Genomic DNA, 19,258 nt, shown 5'->3' with positions numbered 1-19,258 from the left:
AAACAACCACCCACAAACCCAAAGGAAAAAAGGGCTGCCTAAGTATGGCTTCCAATCAGAGACAACGAAAGACACCTGCCTCTGATTGGAAACCATACTCGGCCACACATAGAAAACAAACATAGAAAATGAAAACTAGAACAAATCCCCTCTAAATAAACCAACCCCAAAACACACAAAAACAACACCCGCTGCCACACCCTGACCATACTACAATGACAAAAGACCCCTTTACTGGTCAGGACGTGACAGGCATTTACCTGTATATCATAAAGATATAGTCATATAAGTCATATAGTCACAATAAAGAAAAATAATAGTCCCTCAGAGATTAGAGAATTTACTTCCCCGGAGACTGAGCATTCAGAGCTGCAGAAACTTAACGTGTGCTTGGTTGATGCCAGGACTTATTGTTTTTCAATGAGATCCTTGCATTTTTGCACTGCTTTGACAAAGTAGCTTAATCCAATGGAGCTTTGAAGCATATCGTTCGCTCCTAACGCTGTCAAAGACAAATCTCATTCATTCAATGTTAAAACAGCCCTGTTGTGGGCTGCATGCTGAAGATGTCTGAGGCTGGGAATGATTGTCTAACTCTGATTCTGCTCCAAGATATTTAAGTTGTCTCTGTTTGTTTCTCTGTTTTCCTCTTCTTCACATCGTGTCTCCTCCATCCCCATCAGAGTGTTGATTATTACATAGCCTCGCAGCAGAGACGCTCATTCAAAGTGACATTATGCCCATAACCCCTGAGAGGAGTGTGTCACACTTTCTCCTCTTGCTCCAAGTTTTTATTCCATCCTTGGCCTCCATGGGAATGAACCTCACCTTTCCAATCAAGCTGAAAATGTTTTCACCACTTTTAGAGCAGTGTGATTTCAGGGCCAGGGGCGTGTTCGGTATACCAGCGATAATGCAGTGGAGGAGTGGAGCTGGCTTTCAGTCATACCGTGGGTATAGAGGAGGGAGGACAGCCTCTCTCAGCCTTACTGTCTTCCACACATACTGATCAGGGCTGACTTACTCCCTTTAACGGCACTTACCTCTCCCTTATTTCCTATGATAGCCATTAAACCATCACGTGACTGATGAACTTGACTATTTGAATATCCCTCTCAGACGTCCAGTTTATGGTTAATGATCCTTCACCAGAAGGTTGATTTCAGCTCTCTTCTTTAAACTTCTTATTTCTATTGGGTGGCGATTTGGTTATGAATATATATTATCTGCAGTCACCATGAAGAGGATCAAGCATATGAAATGTACAGGGCAATTAGATGGTAACAGAGTGATACTGAGACTTAGATTTTTCACAAAATGAATGCCAAACAAAAACCAATGATTACAAAGTTAAACAAAACAGCCAACTCTATGCAGATGCAAAGTTTGGTGACAAAATGATGGCACAACAACAGCACAAACCATCACAGCACAACGTTGCATCTGCACCGTTCTTCAAGTAAATGTGTTTTGGTAAAATATTCAGTGGAAATTGTCAAAAGTAGCCCATGTGCATAGAGTTTTATGGTTTGTTCAACTTTTCAATCATTGTTTGACATTTTTTGACATACATTTTAAAGTGAAAATCTGAGTCTCATCATCACTCTCTTTGCGTGGAATTGCCCTACATGAAATGTAGCCTGGTTTGTTTGCACCCACTTGCGTGTCATATTACCATGTTATGCTGTGGGGAGAAGTGCATCAAAAAATCTGTGTAAGATGTACTAGGTAAATATAATCTATGTAAGTGTCTATAGGTGTTCTTAAGTGGGTGTTCCTATGTGAGACCACCTGTGTTGATTTCCAATGGTAAGAGGCTGATAATCAGGACTGACCATAAGGTACCTTGCCGTTTCAGTGTGATACTGGGGCAATCTTGCTTTAAGACCTGATAGTCTTTACACTCAGGCAGGCTGTAGAGGAACAGTCATTACTTAGTGCTCGCTGAGGGGGACAGAGCTAGAACGTGTGCTCAGAGACTGCCTGTCAATGGGAGGAGGACGCAGACGGACAGAGCGAGAGAGAAAGAGAAAGAGAGAAAGAGAGAGCGAGAGGGGAGATTCTACAGCAGTTAATTAAGGATCACTCTGTATGTGCCTGTAAACGCAAAGAGGCAAATCTATTCTGTGTCAGTGCCAGGGTCTCCTCGAGGGAATACAGTGATATTTCAAAGGAGGAAATGGCAAGGCTCTAAATCTGTTTCAGTCTCTGTGCTCATTGCCGTTGGTCGTCCTCAGACAAAGTGAAGAAAGGCAAGCCGTGAAGTGTCAGAGGAGTTTGGTAGTCTCTTCACCTAAATCAAGGATAAAGTTGTGGCGGGATTCACATCAGCTTTGGGATGGATGGATTTAAGATAATGTGATAGAACAATTATTTACTCTACCAGGATTACCAGGATCTTTACTCAGGTAGGAGATTTACTGTATAAAGGAGAAAGAGATGTTTAGTGTTTCGATGGAAGTAGAAATAAAACTGTACCCAAGGGACTTTAAATGAACAAATATGGAGACAGTTTCATAAAATCTGCATCACTTATATGTTTAACTTGTTCATAAAGATTTAAGTGAGTTTGTACGTAGTTATGCGTTGAGTAAATTCCTTAAAAGTACTGTGCTCTGTTTTTATGACATACTTTTGCTTGCTATTTGTAGTAACATTACTTTTACAATATTTACTGTTTGCATAATCTTGTGGATTTCGTGTTCCTCTTTTATCCCAAGGCTGATTTATTCCAAAGGTTACATCCAGTCTGTTGAAATACATAATGTATTGAACTATTAAATGTACTGACAGTTTTTTGGAAATTTTCTGGACCAATTATGTTATGTACAGTGCTTTACTGTACATGAACACACACGAGAACATCGATAGTGCATCAGAAAGAAAATACATGTCATGTGTTTTGCAGACTATGCCACCTTTTAACAGACGTAAGGTCCTTTAAACAGGGAAAACAGAGACTTTAATATCTAGGCTGAACTACGATAGGATCTTAATGTGATCACCCTGTTGAAGGAGAGTTTCTCCTGCAATGCAGGAAATGTAACACTTGTAATGTATTTAAGGTTTTAAAAGGCTTCTGAAGTTTTTCATTTGGACTTAGACATTTCAGTCTTGATTTTCCCTTATGAAAAATTTAGCAACCCCTACAAAAATGTTCATTAATTATAATCCACATAATAATTACATTTCCTGTTACTGCAGGAATTTTTTATTGTTGTAGCAAACTGGCTCAAATGAAGATCCTATACCTATACTGTAGGACATGTGGAATGAATAACAAAAGGCCAGCTACATTTTTTTTCTCTGAAGCACTATCATTGAAAGCCAATCCAAGGCGGAAACACACTCTAGTCAAATTTCACACAGACACAGTACGCTACATTCAAAAAAATATCTAAAACCTAATCTAATACAAAATCTCATTACCTATTAAAGACACCTGCATAAAAGCACATTTTCCGTTGACATGCTCCTTGAAAGAAATTCACATTTTGTAATTTGTTGAACAGAAACACTGCTTGCAGGCAACACCTCTAGTATGTTGACGTAAAGATATGTTGACGGTGGTAATAATTTCGATTATAACTGAGAAAAAAACAACACTGAAACTGAATCTAATTACATGACAAAGACACCTGCCCAAAAGCTATTTTCTCTTTCACAAGCTTCACTAAAAATGAATACATTTGTAATCTGTTGAATACAATCACAATTTAATGCTATCACCAAAACGTTTGTTGATGTCAATATATTTTTACAGAGGCAATTATTTAAAATATTGACTCATTCTCAACCCAACCCTAACCTTAACCTAGGATCTGTATGTGTCTTATCTAAACAGCTTTGTGAGAGACATTACATGATTGTTGATTCCCATTATGGTTCTGTCACTTTCACAGCCTTGTGACATCCAAAAGACACCCATAGAAAAGAGTTGGCAGCTAACTGCCTGCGAACCAGGAGAGAAATCTTATCTTTTTTATTTCTAATTTTGGTTTAAAGGCAGGCAAGAAGAGATAGTCAGGAGTTGAAGAGGGGGATTCAGCCTGTCAGGGGAAATCTCAGCTGCATGGAATAAGTCTCCAGGGACCATTCCACATTTGCTGCTGTGCCGTGGCTGACGGACAAAATAGGGCAGGAATAAAAAGATCACAAATGAGCAGTTGATTATCACGCTGAATGATACACTGTTTATTATGAGGTTTATGTGGAAGTTCATTGGGTCAATGTGCCAGGACCTGGTTATCTCTGTGTGTTTCTGTGTGTGTGTGTGCGTGTGTGTGTGCTTTCATTTGGTCATGAGTGCATCTGTGCTTGCGTGTGTGTTTCTGTGTGTGACATGATGACCTATGACATTGACTGTGCCCCTCCCCCCCGCTATAGCAGATGTGTGCTGTCATGTCCTGGCTACTTTGCCTGGTCCTCTGGGTCAGTGGGACGGCCATCCAGCTCTGCCAGGCCACCTTCTATGAGACCATACAGCTACAGCAGCACCATGTGACACGGCCTGGAAGGACTTCCATTCACATGATTGGTGAGTCATCAACAACACCCTCCTCCACTTCTACCTCTGCTTTGTTCCACTTTTGAGCTGTGTAAATGTAGGTCTAATGGAACATTGCAAAAGGTTTTGTCCCTTTTTATAGCCTTTGTATGGATAATTGCGTTACAGAGTAATGGTTGTTTACTAGAACAAAACAAGATAGGGAGGAGGGCTTGGGCAATATACGTATATATTCTATGTAGAACTTTGTGTGTTCTTTGTAAATAGTCACTGAAAAAAATGACCAACTTTCCCTAACCTCTTGCAGGTTAGTGTTTTTCGTCATGAATCTTGTTCTGGAGGCAGCTCTGCAGAGTGGTCACTAGCTGGTACAGCCACTAAGTCATACAATCTGATTTTAAACCTAACTTTAACCCTAACCTTAACCCAAACCTTAACCACATTGCTAACCCTAATACCTAACCCTGACCTTAAATTAAGCCCAAAAAGTGAACTTCTGTTGTCATACATTCTTACAATATAGCCAGTTGGCCCATCTAGCGGAAGTCACTAAGTTCTGCCTCCAGGACAAGACATCCCAATAAACTTCAACCTGCTAACCACTTTAGAAAAGGTTATGGTGCGTGTGGTGTCTGTGGGGGCTTCTTTTGACAAAGCCATTATTTTCTAATGGATGACAGGCTAATTAGCTATGACTAATCACCCATTAGCTAACTAGCATGCACATTGCACTGTGTTACATTTGTCTTTTGTGTACAGAGGGTTTGCTTCAAAAGTCCAAACCAACGTGGCAAGACTGTGTGTTTATTCATTTTGAGCTACAGTTTGCAGGATCTGGCGGAAATATTTACTCTTGGGTCCACCTCAGCCCCAATAACTCTCATGCTGATTTATGAGTTAATTTACCAACAAACGATTCTCCTCCTTTTGGTTCGGGTGATTACAATCTTTATGAAATTGTGCTGAATTGAAATTGGACTACCGGTACTTTTGTTTTCAGGAGGCCTGAGTTATGGATATTGTGAATGGAAGTATACATAGGAGAGAATCATTCAAAAGCTGCATAGTGAATCTTGTCAAGGCTTTGCAAAGAAAGCTGTGCCAGTGCTTTTAACTGAACGTGCAGCACTCTTCAGTGGCTGTTCTATTTCCAACGCCCTAGTAGTGATAAAGCAGGTCAACTGCTTCTTGTATTCAACATTTGATGTCAGTGTCAGGACAGTAATTCTCGCTACACCACCTTTGTTTCATCGCTCAGTCACACGTGAGTATGATATAGTATGTGCTATCAAATGTGGACAAATGCAGCCCAACCAAATCCCAATGCATTATAACATGTGGAAAAATGCAGCCCAACCAAATCCCAGGGCATTATAACATGTGGACAAATACAGCCCAACCAAATCCCAGGGCATTATAACATGTGGACAAATGCAGCCCAACCAAATCCCAGGGCATTATAACATGTGGACAAATACAGCCCAACCAAATCCCAGGGCATTATAACATGTGGACAAATACAGCCCAACCAAATGCCAGGGCATTACAAGAATATTTGTTTTTTTAAATAAATATATAACATAAAATGTGATAAAACGAATAAATACTTGAAATATGACTAAGCATAATTTCTTTCATTGATGCGGAGTGCAACTTTTAGTCTTTAATACAGCCCAACCAAATCCCAGGGCATTAGAACATTCCATGTTCGTGTCCTGGTGCCTACAGAGGCTACTGAGGCAGCAATAATGACTGGTTCAAAAGACACTGTGTCACAATATAGCCTCGAATGCACAATTTCAAAGGTTTTATACAGTACATCCTCCTACTGTATTTTTAGAATACTAAAAGTACATTTTGTGTGTTAATTATATGTTTTTCTTGGGTGAATGTAATGTCAGCACAACATACAATAGACTAAATGCTTATTGGGTTTTGTTCTTTTCCACTTTAGTGAGATGTATTTGGAGAAAGCTGGGAGCCTGATTGGAGTTACTGCTCTCTTGTGAGTCTTTGTTGTTTAGATGCCCCTGATCATAGGCTTTCCTGAAAAGATTGATTGGTCTAGCTGCTCCAATCATAAAGCAATGATGGAGGAGTAACACAACATGGATGTCATATTAGTACAGTGGCTTGAGAAAGTATTCACCCCACTTGGCATTTTTCCCATTTTGTTGCCTTACAACCTGGAATTAAAATTTATTTTTTGGAGGTTTGTATCATTTCATTTACACAACATGCCTACCACTTTGAAGATGCAAAATATTTTTTCTTGTGAAACAAACAAGAAATAAAACAAAAAAACTGAAAACTTGAGCGTGCATAACTATTCAACCCCACAAAGTCAAAACTTTGTAGAGCCACCTTTTGCAGCAATTACAGCTGCAAGTCTCTTGGGGTATGTCTCTATAAACTTGGCACATCTAGTCATTGTCCTGCTGGAAGGTGAACCTTAATCCCAGTCTCAAATCTCTGGAAGACTGTGAACAGGCAGTGGCTCGGGTGGTTGTTGTCCTTGATGATCTTTTTGGCCTTCCTGTGACATCGGGTGGTGTAGGTGTCCTGGAGGGCAGGTAGTTTGCCCCCGGTGATGCGTTGTGCAGACCTCACTACCCTCTGGAGAGCCTTACGGTTATGGGCGGTGCAGTTGCCGTACCAGGCGGTGATACAGCCCGACAGGATGCTCTCAATTTTGCATCTGTAAAAGTTTGTGAGTGTTTTTGTTGACAGACGAATTTCTTCAGCCTCCTGAGGTTGAAGAGGCGCTGCTGCGCCTTCTTCACCACGCTGTCTGTGTGGGTGGACCATTTCAGTTTGTCCATGATGTGTACGCCGAGGAACTTAAACTTTCCACCCTCTCCACTATTGCCCCGTCGATGTAGATAGCGGGCTGCTCCCTCTGCTGTTTCCTGAAGTCCACAATCATCTCATTTGCTTTGTTGACATTGAGTGTGAGGTTATTTTCCTGACACCACACTCCGAGGGCCCACACCTCCTCCCTGTAGGCCGTCTCGTCGTTGTTGGTATTCAAGCCTACCACTGTAGTGTCATCTGCAAACTTGATGATTGAGTTGGAGGCGTGCATGGCCACGCAGTCGTGGGTGAACAGGGAGTACAGGAGAGGCTGAGAACTCACCCTTGTGGGGTCCCAGTGTTGTTACCTACCCTCACCACCTGGGGGCGGCCTGTCAGGAAGTCCAGGATAATAAATGCTGAGGTGTAGTCGATGAACAGCATTCTTACATAGGTATTCCTCTTGTCCAGATGGGTTAGGGCAGTGTGCAGTGTGATTGCGATTACGTCTTCTGTGGACCTATTGGGGAGGTAAGCAAATTGGAGTGGGTCTAGGGTTTCAGGTAGGGTGGAGGTGATATGGTCCTTCACTAGTCTCTCAAAGCACTTCATGATGACGGAAGTGAGTGCTACGGGGCGGTAGTCATTGAGCTCAGTTATCTTAGCTTTCTTGGGAACAGGAACAATGGTGGCCCTCTTGAAGCATGTGGGAACAGCAGACTGGGATAAGGATTGATTGAATATGTCCGTAAACACACCAGCCAGCTGGTCTGCGAATGGAAACACTTTGAAGTTTGTGGAAATGTGAAAGGAATGTAGAACAATATAACACATTAGATCTGGTAAAAGATAGTACAAAGAAAAAAATATTTTTTGTATTTTTTTTGTACCATCATCTGCAAGAGAAAGGCCATAATAGATTATTCTAGCCCAGGCGCAATTTAGACTTTGGCCACTAGATGGCAGAACTGTATTTGCAAAGTTTTAGAGTGATCCAGTGAAATCTTGCACATCTATACAAAATGTTGTATCAAGACTGCCCAAATGTGGCTAATTGGTTTATTCATACATTTTTGAAGTTCATAATTGTGCACTCTCTTCAAACAATAGCATGGTATTCTTTCACTCTAATAGCTACTGTAAATTGGACAGTGCAGTTAGATTAACAAGAATTTAAGCTTTCTGCCCATATCAGATATGTCTATGTCCTAGGAGTATTTTTTGTTTCTTACAAGCTCATGCTAATTGCATTAGCCTATGTTAGCTAAACCGTCCCGTGGACGGGACACCGATCCTAAAGAAGTTTTTAATGAAAGCCAGTCAATATTTAGGTCACCCAGAAAATATACATCTCTGTTGATATCACATACAGTGGCTTGCGAAAGTATTCACCCCCTTTGGCATTTTTCCTGTTTTGTTGCCTTAAAACCTGGAATTAAAATTCATTTTTTGGATGTTTGTTTCATTTGATTAACACAACATGCCTACCACTTTGAAGATGCAAACTCTTTTTTCTTGTGAAACAAGCAAGAAATAAGACAAAAAACTGAAAACTTGAGCGTGCATAACTATTCACCCCTCCAAAGTCAATACTTTGTAGAGCCACCTCTTGCAGCAATTACAGCTGCAAGTCTCTTAGGGTATGTCTCTATAAGCTTGGCACATCTAGCCACTGGGATTTTTGCCCATTCTTCAAGGCAAAACTGCTCCAGCTCCTTCAAGTTGGATGGGTTCTGCTGGTGTACAGCAATCTTTAAGTCATACCACAGATTCTCAATTGGATTACAGTCTGGGCTTTGACTAGGCCATTCCAAGACATTTAAATGTTTCCCCTTAAACCACTCGAGTGTTGCTTTAGCAGTATGCTTAGGGTCATTGTCCTGCTGGAAGGTGAACCTCCGTCCGAGTCTCAAATCTGGAAGACTGAAACAGGTTTCCCTCAAGAATTTCCCTGTATTTAGCGCCATCCATCATTCTTTCAATTCTGACCAGTTTCCCAGTCCCTGCCGATGAAAAACATCCCCACAGCATGATGCTGCCACCACCATGCTTCACTGTGGGGATGGTGTTCTCGGGGTGATGGGTGGTGTTGGGTTTGTGCCAGACATAGTGTTTTCCTTGATGGCCAAAAAGCTAAATTTTAGTCTCATCTGACCAGAGTACCTTCTTCCATATGTTTGGGGAGTCTCCCACATGCCTTTTGGCGAACACCAAACGTGTTTGCTTATTTTTTTCTCTAATCAATGTTTTTTTTCTGGCCACTCTTCCGTAAAGCCCAGCTCTGTGGAGTGAACGGCTTAAAGTGGTCCTATGGACAGATACTCCAATCTCTGCTACGGAGCTTTGCAGCTCCTTCAGGATTATCTTTGGTCTCTTTATTGCCTCTCTGATTAATGCCCTCCTTGCCTGGTCTGTGAGTTTTAGTGGGTGGCCCTCTCTTGGCAGGTTTGTTGTGGTGCCATATTCTTTCATTTTTTTTTATAATGGATTTAATGGTGCTCCGTGGGATGTTCAAAGTTCCTGATATTGTTTTATAACCCAACCCTGATCTGTACTTCCCTACAACTTTGTCCCTGACCTGTTTGGAGAGCTCCTTGGTCTTCATGGTGCCGCTTGCTTGGTGGTGCCACTTGCTTAGTGGTGTTGCAGATTCTTGGGCCTTTCAGAATAGGTGGTGAATACATATGCACGCACCACTTTTCCGTGTTTTTTTTCTATAATTCTTTTAAACAAGTTTTTTTTCTTCATGTCACTTCACCAATTTGGACTATTTTGTGTTTGTCCATTACATGCAATCCAAATAAAAATCCATTTAAATTACAGGTTGTAATGAAACAAAATAGGAAGAATGCCAAGGGGGATGAATACTTTTGCAAGCCACATCACGGCACCATTTAAAACCATACAGAGCGCCATTTAAACCTACACGGAGCACCATTTAAACCTACACAGAGCGCCATTTAAAACTAAACAGGGCACCATTTAAAACTAAACAGGGCACCATTTAAAACTACACAGAACGCCATTTAAAACTACAGAGAGTGCTATTTAAAACTACACAAAACCCAATTTAATGGGATGGCCTTGTACACAGATACACAATGCATAGATACACACATTAGATGGGACTAATATAGGACTGTAATGCTGAATGTTTCAGTTGTGTGTCTGTCCCATAAACATTTCTAAACAACAATAAAGGGGAACATGTTTTCTGAGCTCGAGATTCCCAGCTATCGAGTAATGACCTTATGAAATCTCCTCTGAGACATCAGTGCTTACTGCTGTTCTATGAGCTTTGTGATGGTACAGACCATAATTACATTCTCCCATTGAAGAATCAATCACTTGGGATGTTGGCATTCAGCTGTAAAGACAATACACTCGACAAACACACATTTCCGACAAGGATTTGAGAGAGATTTCAAATTCAACCAAAAATGTGAATACTGGTTAGTTCATCTTGTAGAAAGCATACAATCCTTAATTTTCTGTATCAGGGGAAAGAGTAAAAACCTTGTTATTCCTGAATACCATAATTTGTCTTGTCCTCATGCCAGGATAAATGGGATGGCAGTGTTATGAGAGCAGAATGGGATGCCTGGATTGACTGTGACATCAGGGCATTTGTTCTGCGTTGTGTGTTGTGTGGCTGTTGGATTGGTAGCAGTATTGAGGTTGACGGGTCATGAATTGGTGGCAGGAAGGACATTGGCTGTAGACCGTTGGGCCAATCATTGAAGCCGGTGACATGCCTTAAATTCTCAGTGACTGGTACTACCACAGGAAATTGAGATCACAAGGGGCTGGAGATCAGTTTTTTCCTTGCCAATGAAAAGTGTTGGGCTGTAGAGGTAAACAGGTTCTCTAAGCAGGATAAATGGTAGGCATAGTGCAATGAAAGGTTTTAATATGCTGATTACAGCTAAATGCAACTCACATGGTCCAATATGAACACGAACAACACCTTATTCCAAACAACAGACATTGATTTCGAAAGCCTTGAACAAAGGTAGGTCTATGTGTATAATTGCCTTGAGCCAATTTGAAATGTATTGCAAAAACAACACAAAGCATCCCAAGGGTCCCAAGTGTCCCAGGCCCAGCACGCACTAACTCTAGCTGGAGGTAGGATTCCTGAATAGATGATTATGTATGTCCAGTGAATCAGGAGGAGGTAGTGTACTCCTCTCCACCCTTCAGCTGTACTTATAGGTTGCAGCAGCAGCCGGAGCTTCACTCTCAGACGTGCTGTGGGCTGTTTTACGCTCCTCTGGTGAAGACGAACAGTGCAGTTTGCTGAGCTACGGGTTGCATGATTCACAAGGTGCCGTATTTATTCCATGCAAAGAGCGTGAACAGCAGCAGGAACAGATTGTGGTTGTCGTGCATGCAAAAGGGGCATCGGCTTTGTTTTTAGGGTCATGAGTTGACATGCAACCATCCACCCCCAACAGGGATCACAGGAAACACACTAGAGCACTCAAACGTAAAGCCCTCTTGCCACTGTTACAACGTTTTATTGTGTTTTTCTGATCACACTTTATCTCTAGAACTCATACACTTTAACTCATACATAAGGCTTTGTCCCATGGTTTGAACTTACTTTACAAACTGAACCATATTGCTCAAAACAAACAAACAATGCTAACTACAATTAATCTATAGTGATATGGTTATATAAATGATAAGGTTACATAGTATTTTTAAGTGTATGAAAGGGGTGTGTTGACAGGGACTTTTAAATGCTTAATGCTATCTGTCAGACAGTCCATTTTCCCATGTGGTGTGTGTGCACATAAGAGTGATGTATATAGAGAAGAGGGAAACATAATGCTATCTTAAATTAATCTGGAGTGATTGTATTGTAATTTTGTACTATCTTCAAATAGGAGGAAAGATTTGTTTTTAAATGGTAAGAATTCTATTGAGTGGTTGGCCTGAATCTCAGTTCCATCTGAAGATGTCAACAGAGCCGCCTCTTCCTATACGCAGACTAGGCGCTGCGTGTAGGGCCCCACACAATCCAGGGGGCCCCAACCTCCCGCACACAAAAAAAGGAACTCAGTCAAGGTCTCAACTTACTGTTGAGAGTTAGAAAAGTAGAGCACACAAGGTAGTGCATCAGCAGTTTTCCACTTGTTATGTCAGTCCCTCAATTAGCCCATGGCAGCTACATTTTGTGGGGATTGCTAGGTAATTGCTAGCCCTGGCCAAATCTCGCTTGGGGCCCCCAAAAGGCTAGAAGCGGCACTGGGTGTCCACAGAGAGACAACAAATAGGAGTTAGGAGGACACAGAAGTCTGAGGTTGTCTCACTCATCAACTCCCTCTCACCTACACTACGGCTGGCAGGGTTTGAACTCAGACAATACTGGATTGAACTTCACTCGGCTGAATGGTTCTTTCCTAATTGCCCTGAAAATACATCAGCATCTGGTTTGTGTACTGGACTCCCAGTATGTTCATTTGAATTCTCAGTGCAAATACGTACTTAAATTTACAGACACCCAAACATTACACCCCAAATTATATAGAAATCAGACACACACGTCAACATATAATAAGGGGCAGTGGGTATACGTAAGCTATACCATAATGTTGCTTGCAAGCTACATATTTTTCATTGTGTATCTTTCTGTAAAAGAGAGTGAGAGAAAAAAGAAGGAGCAAAAACATTTCCCCATGCTCTCTAACAAAGGAGAGACATAGTACAGTGCTACATCCTCGCCAGAAACAAACATGAAAAATTGATTTTCAGCGGTCGCAAACAAAGGTTGCATCCTTCTAGACAGTGACAGCTTAATAGCCTTATATAATGCCTCTCGCAGGCACATTCTTTTGACTTACATGTCGCTCATCCTCCCCTCAGACCTCCTCTAAGGAGGCTTGGGTTCAAATACTATTTGAAATCTGTCATATACTTTGAGCGTCTGCATGGAGCGCCAGATGTTAGAGGTTTGCACTTTTGAGACTTTGCATTCCAACAGGAAAGGTTAATCAAGCACAGGTACAATATTTGAGAAAAAAAAATCCAATATTATTTGAACCCAGGTCTGCCTCTGAGCCAGGAAGCCATGCTTTCACTAGGTCTCATCCCAGCCTACCTGCAGTGTCTATGGGAAGTGGCATGCAGCCTGAGCCTCAGGCTCTACTACATCTAGTGCCTGCCAAGCCCACTTTGTCCCAATATTCTCCATACATGCCAGTGTGACCCCAGGGGACCAACACTCCATACAACTCCATTATGCAGTGGTGGAAAAATTACTCAATTGTCATACTGGAGTAAAATTAAAGATATCTTCATAGAAAATGACTGAAGTCAATCAATCAATAAATCAATCAAATGTATTTATAAAGCCCTTTTTACATCAGCCGATGTCACAAAGTGGTATACAGAAACCCCGCCTAAAACCCCAAACAGCAAGCAATGCAGATGTAGGAGCACGGTGGCTAGGAAAAACTCCCTAGAAAGGCAGGAACCTAGGAAGAAACCTAGAGAGGAACCAGGCTCTGAGGGGTGGAGATTATAACAGTACATTGCCAAGATGTTCAAATGTTCATAGATGACCAGCAGGGTCAAATAATAATAATCATAGTGGTTGTAGAGGGTGCAACAGGTCAGCACGTCAGGAGTAAATGTCAGTTGGCTTTTCATAGACGAGCATTCAGAGTTAGAGACAGCAGGTGCGGTGGAGAGAGAGAGTCAAAAACAGCAGGTCCGGGACAAGGTAGCATGTCCAGTGAACAGGTCAGGGTTCCATAGCCGCAGGCAGAACAGTTGAAACTGGAGCATCAGCATGACCAGGTGGACTTGGGACAGCAAGGAGACTTCAGGCCAGGTAGTCCTGAGGCATGGTCCTAGGGCTCAGGTCCTCCGAGAGAAGAGAGAAAGAGAGAAAGAGAGAAAGAGAGAGAATTAGAGGGAGCATACAGACACCGGATAAGACAGGAGAAATACTTCAGATATAACAGCCCCCCGACACATAAACTATTGCAGCATTAATACTGGAGGCTGAGACAAGTGAAAGTCACCCAGTAAAATACAACTTGAGTAAAAGTATTTGGTTTTAAATATACTTAAGTATCAAAAGTAAATGTAATTACTAAAATATACTTAAGTAATTAAAGTAAAAGTATGTGTTTAGTGATTAGTGAGTCTGCCAGATCAGAGGGAGTAGGGATGTCATGTGAACTGTGTGAATTGGACCATTTTCCTGTGCTGCTAAGCATTCAGAATGTAACGAGTACTTTTGGGTGTCAGGGACAATTTATGGAGTAAAAAGTATAGTATTTTCTTTTGGAATGTAGTGAAGTAAAAGTAAAGTTGTCAAAAATATAAATAGTAATGTACAAAACAAAACAAAAATACTTAAGGACGTTACACCACTGCCATTATGCTAAGGTACCTTCTTAGACTAATTTCCAGTCTATAAAGTAGTATTTCCATGTCATTTGACACATTTTTATGAATTTTTATTACTTATGTAACCTTTATTTAACGAGGCAAGTCAGTTAAGAACAAATAATTTTTTCCAATGACGGCCGTATTTGTGGTAATTATTATTAATATTTTTTAAATGTATTTCACCTTTATTTAACCAGGTAGGCTAGTTGAGAACAAGTTCTCATTTACAACTGCGACCTGGCCAAGATAAAGCAAAGCAGTGTGACACAAACAACAACACAGAGTTACACATGGAATAAATAAACATACAGTCAATAATACAATAGAAAAAGTATATATACAATGTGTGCAAATGATTTAACACAAGGGAGATAAGGCAATAAATAGGCCATAGTGGCGAAATAATTCAAATATAGCAATTAACCACTGGAGTGATAGATGTGCAGAAGATGAGTGTGCAAGTAGAGATACTGGGGTGCAAAGGAGCAAAATAAATCAAATAAATAACAGTATGGGGATGAGGTCGTTGGATGGGCTATTTACAGATGAGCGATGTACAGGTGCAGTGAACTGTGAGCTGCTCTGACACCTGGTGCTTAAAGCTAGTGAGGGAGATATGAGTCTCCAGCTTCAGTGATTTTTGCAGTTCGTTCCAGTCATTGGCAGCAGAGAACTGGAAGGAAAGGCGGCCGAAAGAGGAATTGGTTTTGGGGGTGACCAGTGAAATATACCTGCTGGAGCGCGTGCTACGGGTGGGTGCTGCTATGGTGACCAGTGAGCTGAGATAAGGCGGGGCTTTACCTAGCAAAGACTTATAGATGACCTGGAGCCAGTGGGTTTGGCGACGAATATGAAGCGAGTGCCAGCCAACAAGAGCATACAGGTCGCAGTGGTGGGTGGTATAAGGGGCTTTGGTGACAAAACGATGGCACTGTGATAGACTGCATCAAATTTGCTGAGCAGAGTGTTGGAGGCTATTTTGTAATTGACATCGCCGAAGTCAAGGATCGGTAGGATAGTCAGTTTAATGACGGTATGTTTGGCAGCATTAGTGAAGGATGCTTTGTTTCGAAATAGGAAGCTGATTCTAGATTTAAATTTGGATTGGAGATGCTTAATGTGAATCTGGAAGGAGAGTTTACAGTCCAACCAGACAACCAGGTATTTGTAGTTGTCCATATATTCTAAGTCAGAACCGCTGACCACCTGCCCGCCCGTGCTGGACGGGCGGGCAGGTGTGGGCAGCAATCGATTGAAGAGCATGCATTTAGTTTTACTTGCATTTAAGAGCAGTTGGAGGCCACGGAAGGAGAGTTGTATGGCATTGAAGCTCGTCTGGAGGTTAGGTAACACAGTGTCCAAAGAGGGGCCACTGTTGTACAGAATGGTGTCGTCTGTGTAGAGGTGGATCAAGAATCACTAGCAGCAAGAGCGACATCATTGATGTATACAGAGAAAAGAGTCGACCCGAGGATTGAACCCTGTGGCACCCCCATAGAGACTGCCAAAGGTCCGGACAGGCCCTCCAATTTGACACACTGAACTCTGTCTGAGAAGTAGTTGGTGAACCAGGCGAGGCAGTCATTTGAGAAACTGAGGCTGTTGAGTCTACCGATAAGAATGTGGCGATTGACAGAGTCGAAAGCCTTGGCCAGGTTGATGAATACAGCTGCACAGCATTGTCTCTTATTGATGGCGGTTATGATATCGTTTAGGACGTTGAGCGTGGCTGAGGTGCACCCATGACCAGCTCGGAAACCAGATTGCATAGCGGAGAAGGTACGGTGGGATTCAAAATGGTCGGTGATCTGTTTGTTAACTTGGCTTTCGAAGACCTTAGAAAGGCAGGGTAGGATAGATATAGGTCTGTAGTAGTTTGGGTCTAGAGTGTCTCCCCCTTTGAAGAGGGGGATGACCGCAGCAGCTTTCCAATCTTTGGGGATCTCAGATGATACGAAAGAGAAGTTGAACAGGCTAGTAATAGGGGTTGCAACAATTTTGGCGGATAATTTTAGAAAGAGAGGATCCAGATTGTCTAGGCCGGCTGATTTGTAGGGGTCCAGATTTTGCAGCTCTTTCAGAACATCAGTTGTCTGGATTTGGGTGAAGGAGAAATGGGGAGGCTTGATCAAGTTGCTGTGGGGGGTGCAGGGCTGTTGACCGGGGTAGGGGTAGCCAGGTGGAAAGCATGGCCAGCCATAGAAAATTGCTTATTGAAATTCTCAATTATCGCGGATTTATCGGTGGTGACGGTGTTTCCTAGCCTCAGTGCAGTGGGCAGCTGGGAGGAGGTGCTCTTATTCTCCATGGACTTTTCAGTGTCCCATAACTTTTTGGAGTTTGTGCTGAAGGATGCAAATTTGTGTTTGAAAAAGCTAGCCTTTGCTTTCCTAACTGCCTGTGTATATTGGTTCCTAACTTCCCTGAAAAGTTGCATATTGCAGGGGTTATTCGATGCTAATGCAGTACGCCACAGGATGTTTTTGTGCTGGTCAAGGGCAGTCAGGTCTGGAGTGAACCAAGGGCTATATCTGTTCCTGGTTCTACATTTTTTGAATGGGGCGTGGTTATTTAAGATGGTGAGGAAAGCACTTTTAAAGAATAATGGGTTTCTGACAAGACATCGAGGTCTCTTTCAGGGGAGAACTGATGTGCCAGTTTTGGATTTTGGATCTGGGCCACATTTTGTCAGTTATTTTGTGTGAGCAGTAGTCATATTTTGATACAACACCTTGCACATGCCTGATTATGTTCAGTATTGGTGTGATATTACTACATGAATACTACATGAATACTACATGTTCTCTCTTGGACTCCATTAATAATTCTGTTCACGAGACCCACGTGTGCTTAGTGCTTGTAGATATTGGTTTATACACCATGTTTATAGAAAACGTACATGCAGCAGCATTGTGCAATGGGCTATGGTTTTGTGTGTGCAAAATGAATTTCGGAGGCCTAAAGCTTAATTAATTACACAGCACTCACTGTCCTCTGACTCTGCCAGCTGTTATCAGCCTTAGATACTCTGTATGAGGATCCTCATGCATTAATAACCATGCTACATCACTCCCACCAGGCTCAGCGGCTGCTGGCACAGGGGGTTCTCCAAGAACACACACACACACTTGCACACACACACACATACACAATCACACACATACACACCCCCTAAATAGTGTAGAGTGGAGGGGAATTGTTTTGTTTTGCATGTTGGAGTCAAGGCCACCAGCCGCGGAGAATAGTAATCCATCAACACAGTGTCAAACAGCCCCCACATTCAATTTGATCATTCTCTATTCACTTTTCACAATTTCTTCTCCACAACATACTGTGTGAGGATGTAGGGCAGAAGAATACTGTTCATCCTAACCTTGGATAAGATCTGATTCTGAAACAGAGTAAAGTGATAATCCTTCCATTGAATTGATCATGCCTCAATGACTGACAGAGCAAGTTGACCCACAGGTAAATGGCTTCCACATGACATGTCAACATATGTTGTCAGCTATAGCAAATTCACTACACAGTGGTTGATGTGATTGGGTAAAAAGGAATGCAGCCCTTACAACAACAAAAAAACACAAAAAAACTTTGTTATCAGACACGTGTGACCTTATATCAAACATATTCACATTTTCACGAGTCAGACGTGGTTTTCAGACACGTGTGAAGCTTCACATGTTGTATCATTTTTCACATGTTTTTTCCCTTCACATGTTTTTCCCTCACTTCCAGCTACATCTAGTCTCCCATCCAGGGATTGACCAGGGCCAACCCTGCACTCAGGCTCCTAAGTGGTGCAGCGGTCTAAGGCACTGCATCTCAGTGCTAGACATGTCACTACAGACACCCTGGTTCGAATCCAGGCTGCATCACAACCGCCATGATTGGGAGTCCCATAGGGTGGCGCACAATTGGCCCAGTGTGATCTGGGTTTGGCTGGTGTAGGCCATCATTGTAAATAAGAATTTTGTTTTTAACTGACTTGCATAGTTGAATAAAGGTTAAATTAAAAATAAATAAAATGGAGGCAAACCAGCAGAAGAACTGTAATATCCTATGTTTCTCAGAGGCTGAACAAGAACGTGGATAATATACATCTAGCTGTTTTTTCTATGCATTGGCAGGACAGAACGTCTGCGTTGGGTAAACTCAAGGGGGAGGTGTCTGTCTCTTTGTTAACAACAGATGGTGTGCAATCTCTGATATTAAGGAAGTCTCGAGTTTCTGCTCGCCTGAGTTAGAATACCTAATGATAAGCTGTAGACCAAACTATTTACCAAGAGACTTTTCAGCTATATGTTTTATAGCTGTCTATTTACCATCACAAACCGATACTGGCACTAAGACTGCACTCAATGAGCTGTATAGGGCCATAAGAAAACAAGAAAATGAAATGCTCATGCGGAGGCGTCGCTCCTAGTTGCAGGTGATTTTAATGCAAAGAAATTCAAATCAGTTTGCCTCATTTCTACCAGCATGTCTCCTGTGCAACTAGAGGTGAAAATATCACCTTTACTCCACACACAGAAAGGCATACAAAGCTCT

At 41.9% G+C, this 19,258-nt stretch overlaps 1 protein-coding gene across 2 annotated transcripts in view; it reads left to right on the top strand.

Moving 5' to 3' along the window:
* The first annotated feature begins 1,948 nt into the window (after nt 1-1,948).
* The window catches only part of LOC106572407 (chemokine-like protein TAFA-1), a 45,394-nt gene continuing 28,084 nt past the window's right edge, over nt 1,949-19,258 (top strand). Inside the window, exons 1-2 of one of the 2 annotated variants that reach the window (XM_014146546.3) lie at nt 1,949-2,408; nt 4,390-4,537. In XM_014146546.3, coding sequence (XP_014002021.1) covers nt 4,390-4,537 — 148 coding nt within the window. In that variant the 5' untranslated portion in view covers nt 1,949-2,408. Of the gene's footprint in view, nt 2,409-4,386; nt 4,538-19,258 lie in introns of both variants that reach the window. The other variant, XM_014146545.3, reaches the window with a different exon arrangement.

This window comes from Salmo salar, chromosome 15, assembly GCF_965601325.2.
Source record: "Salmo salar chromosome 15, fSalSal1, whole genome shotgun sequence".
Lineage (NCBI taxonomy): Eukaryota > Metazoa > Chordata > Actinopteri > Salmoniformes > Salmonidae > Salmo > Salmo salar.
This window is presented reverse-complemented; position numbering and strand designations above follow the sequence as displayed.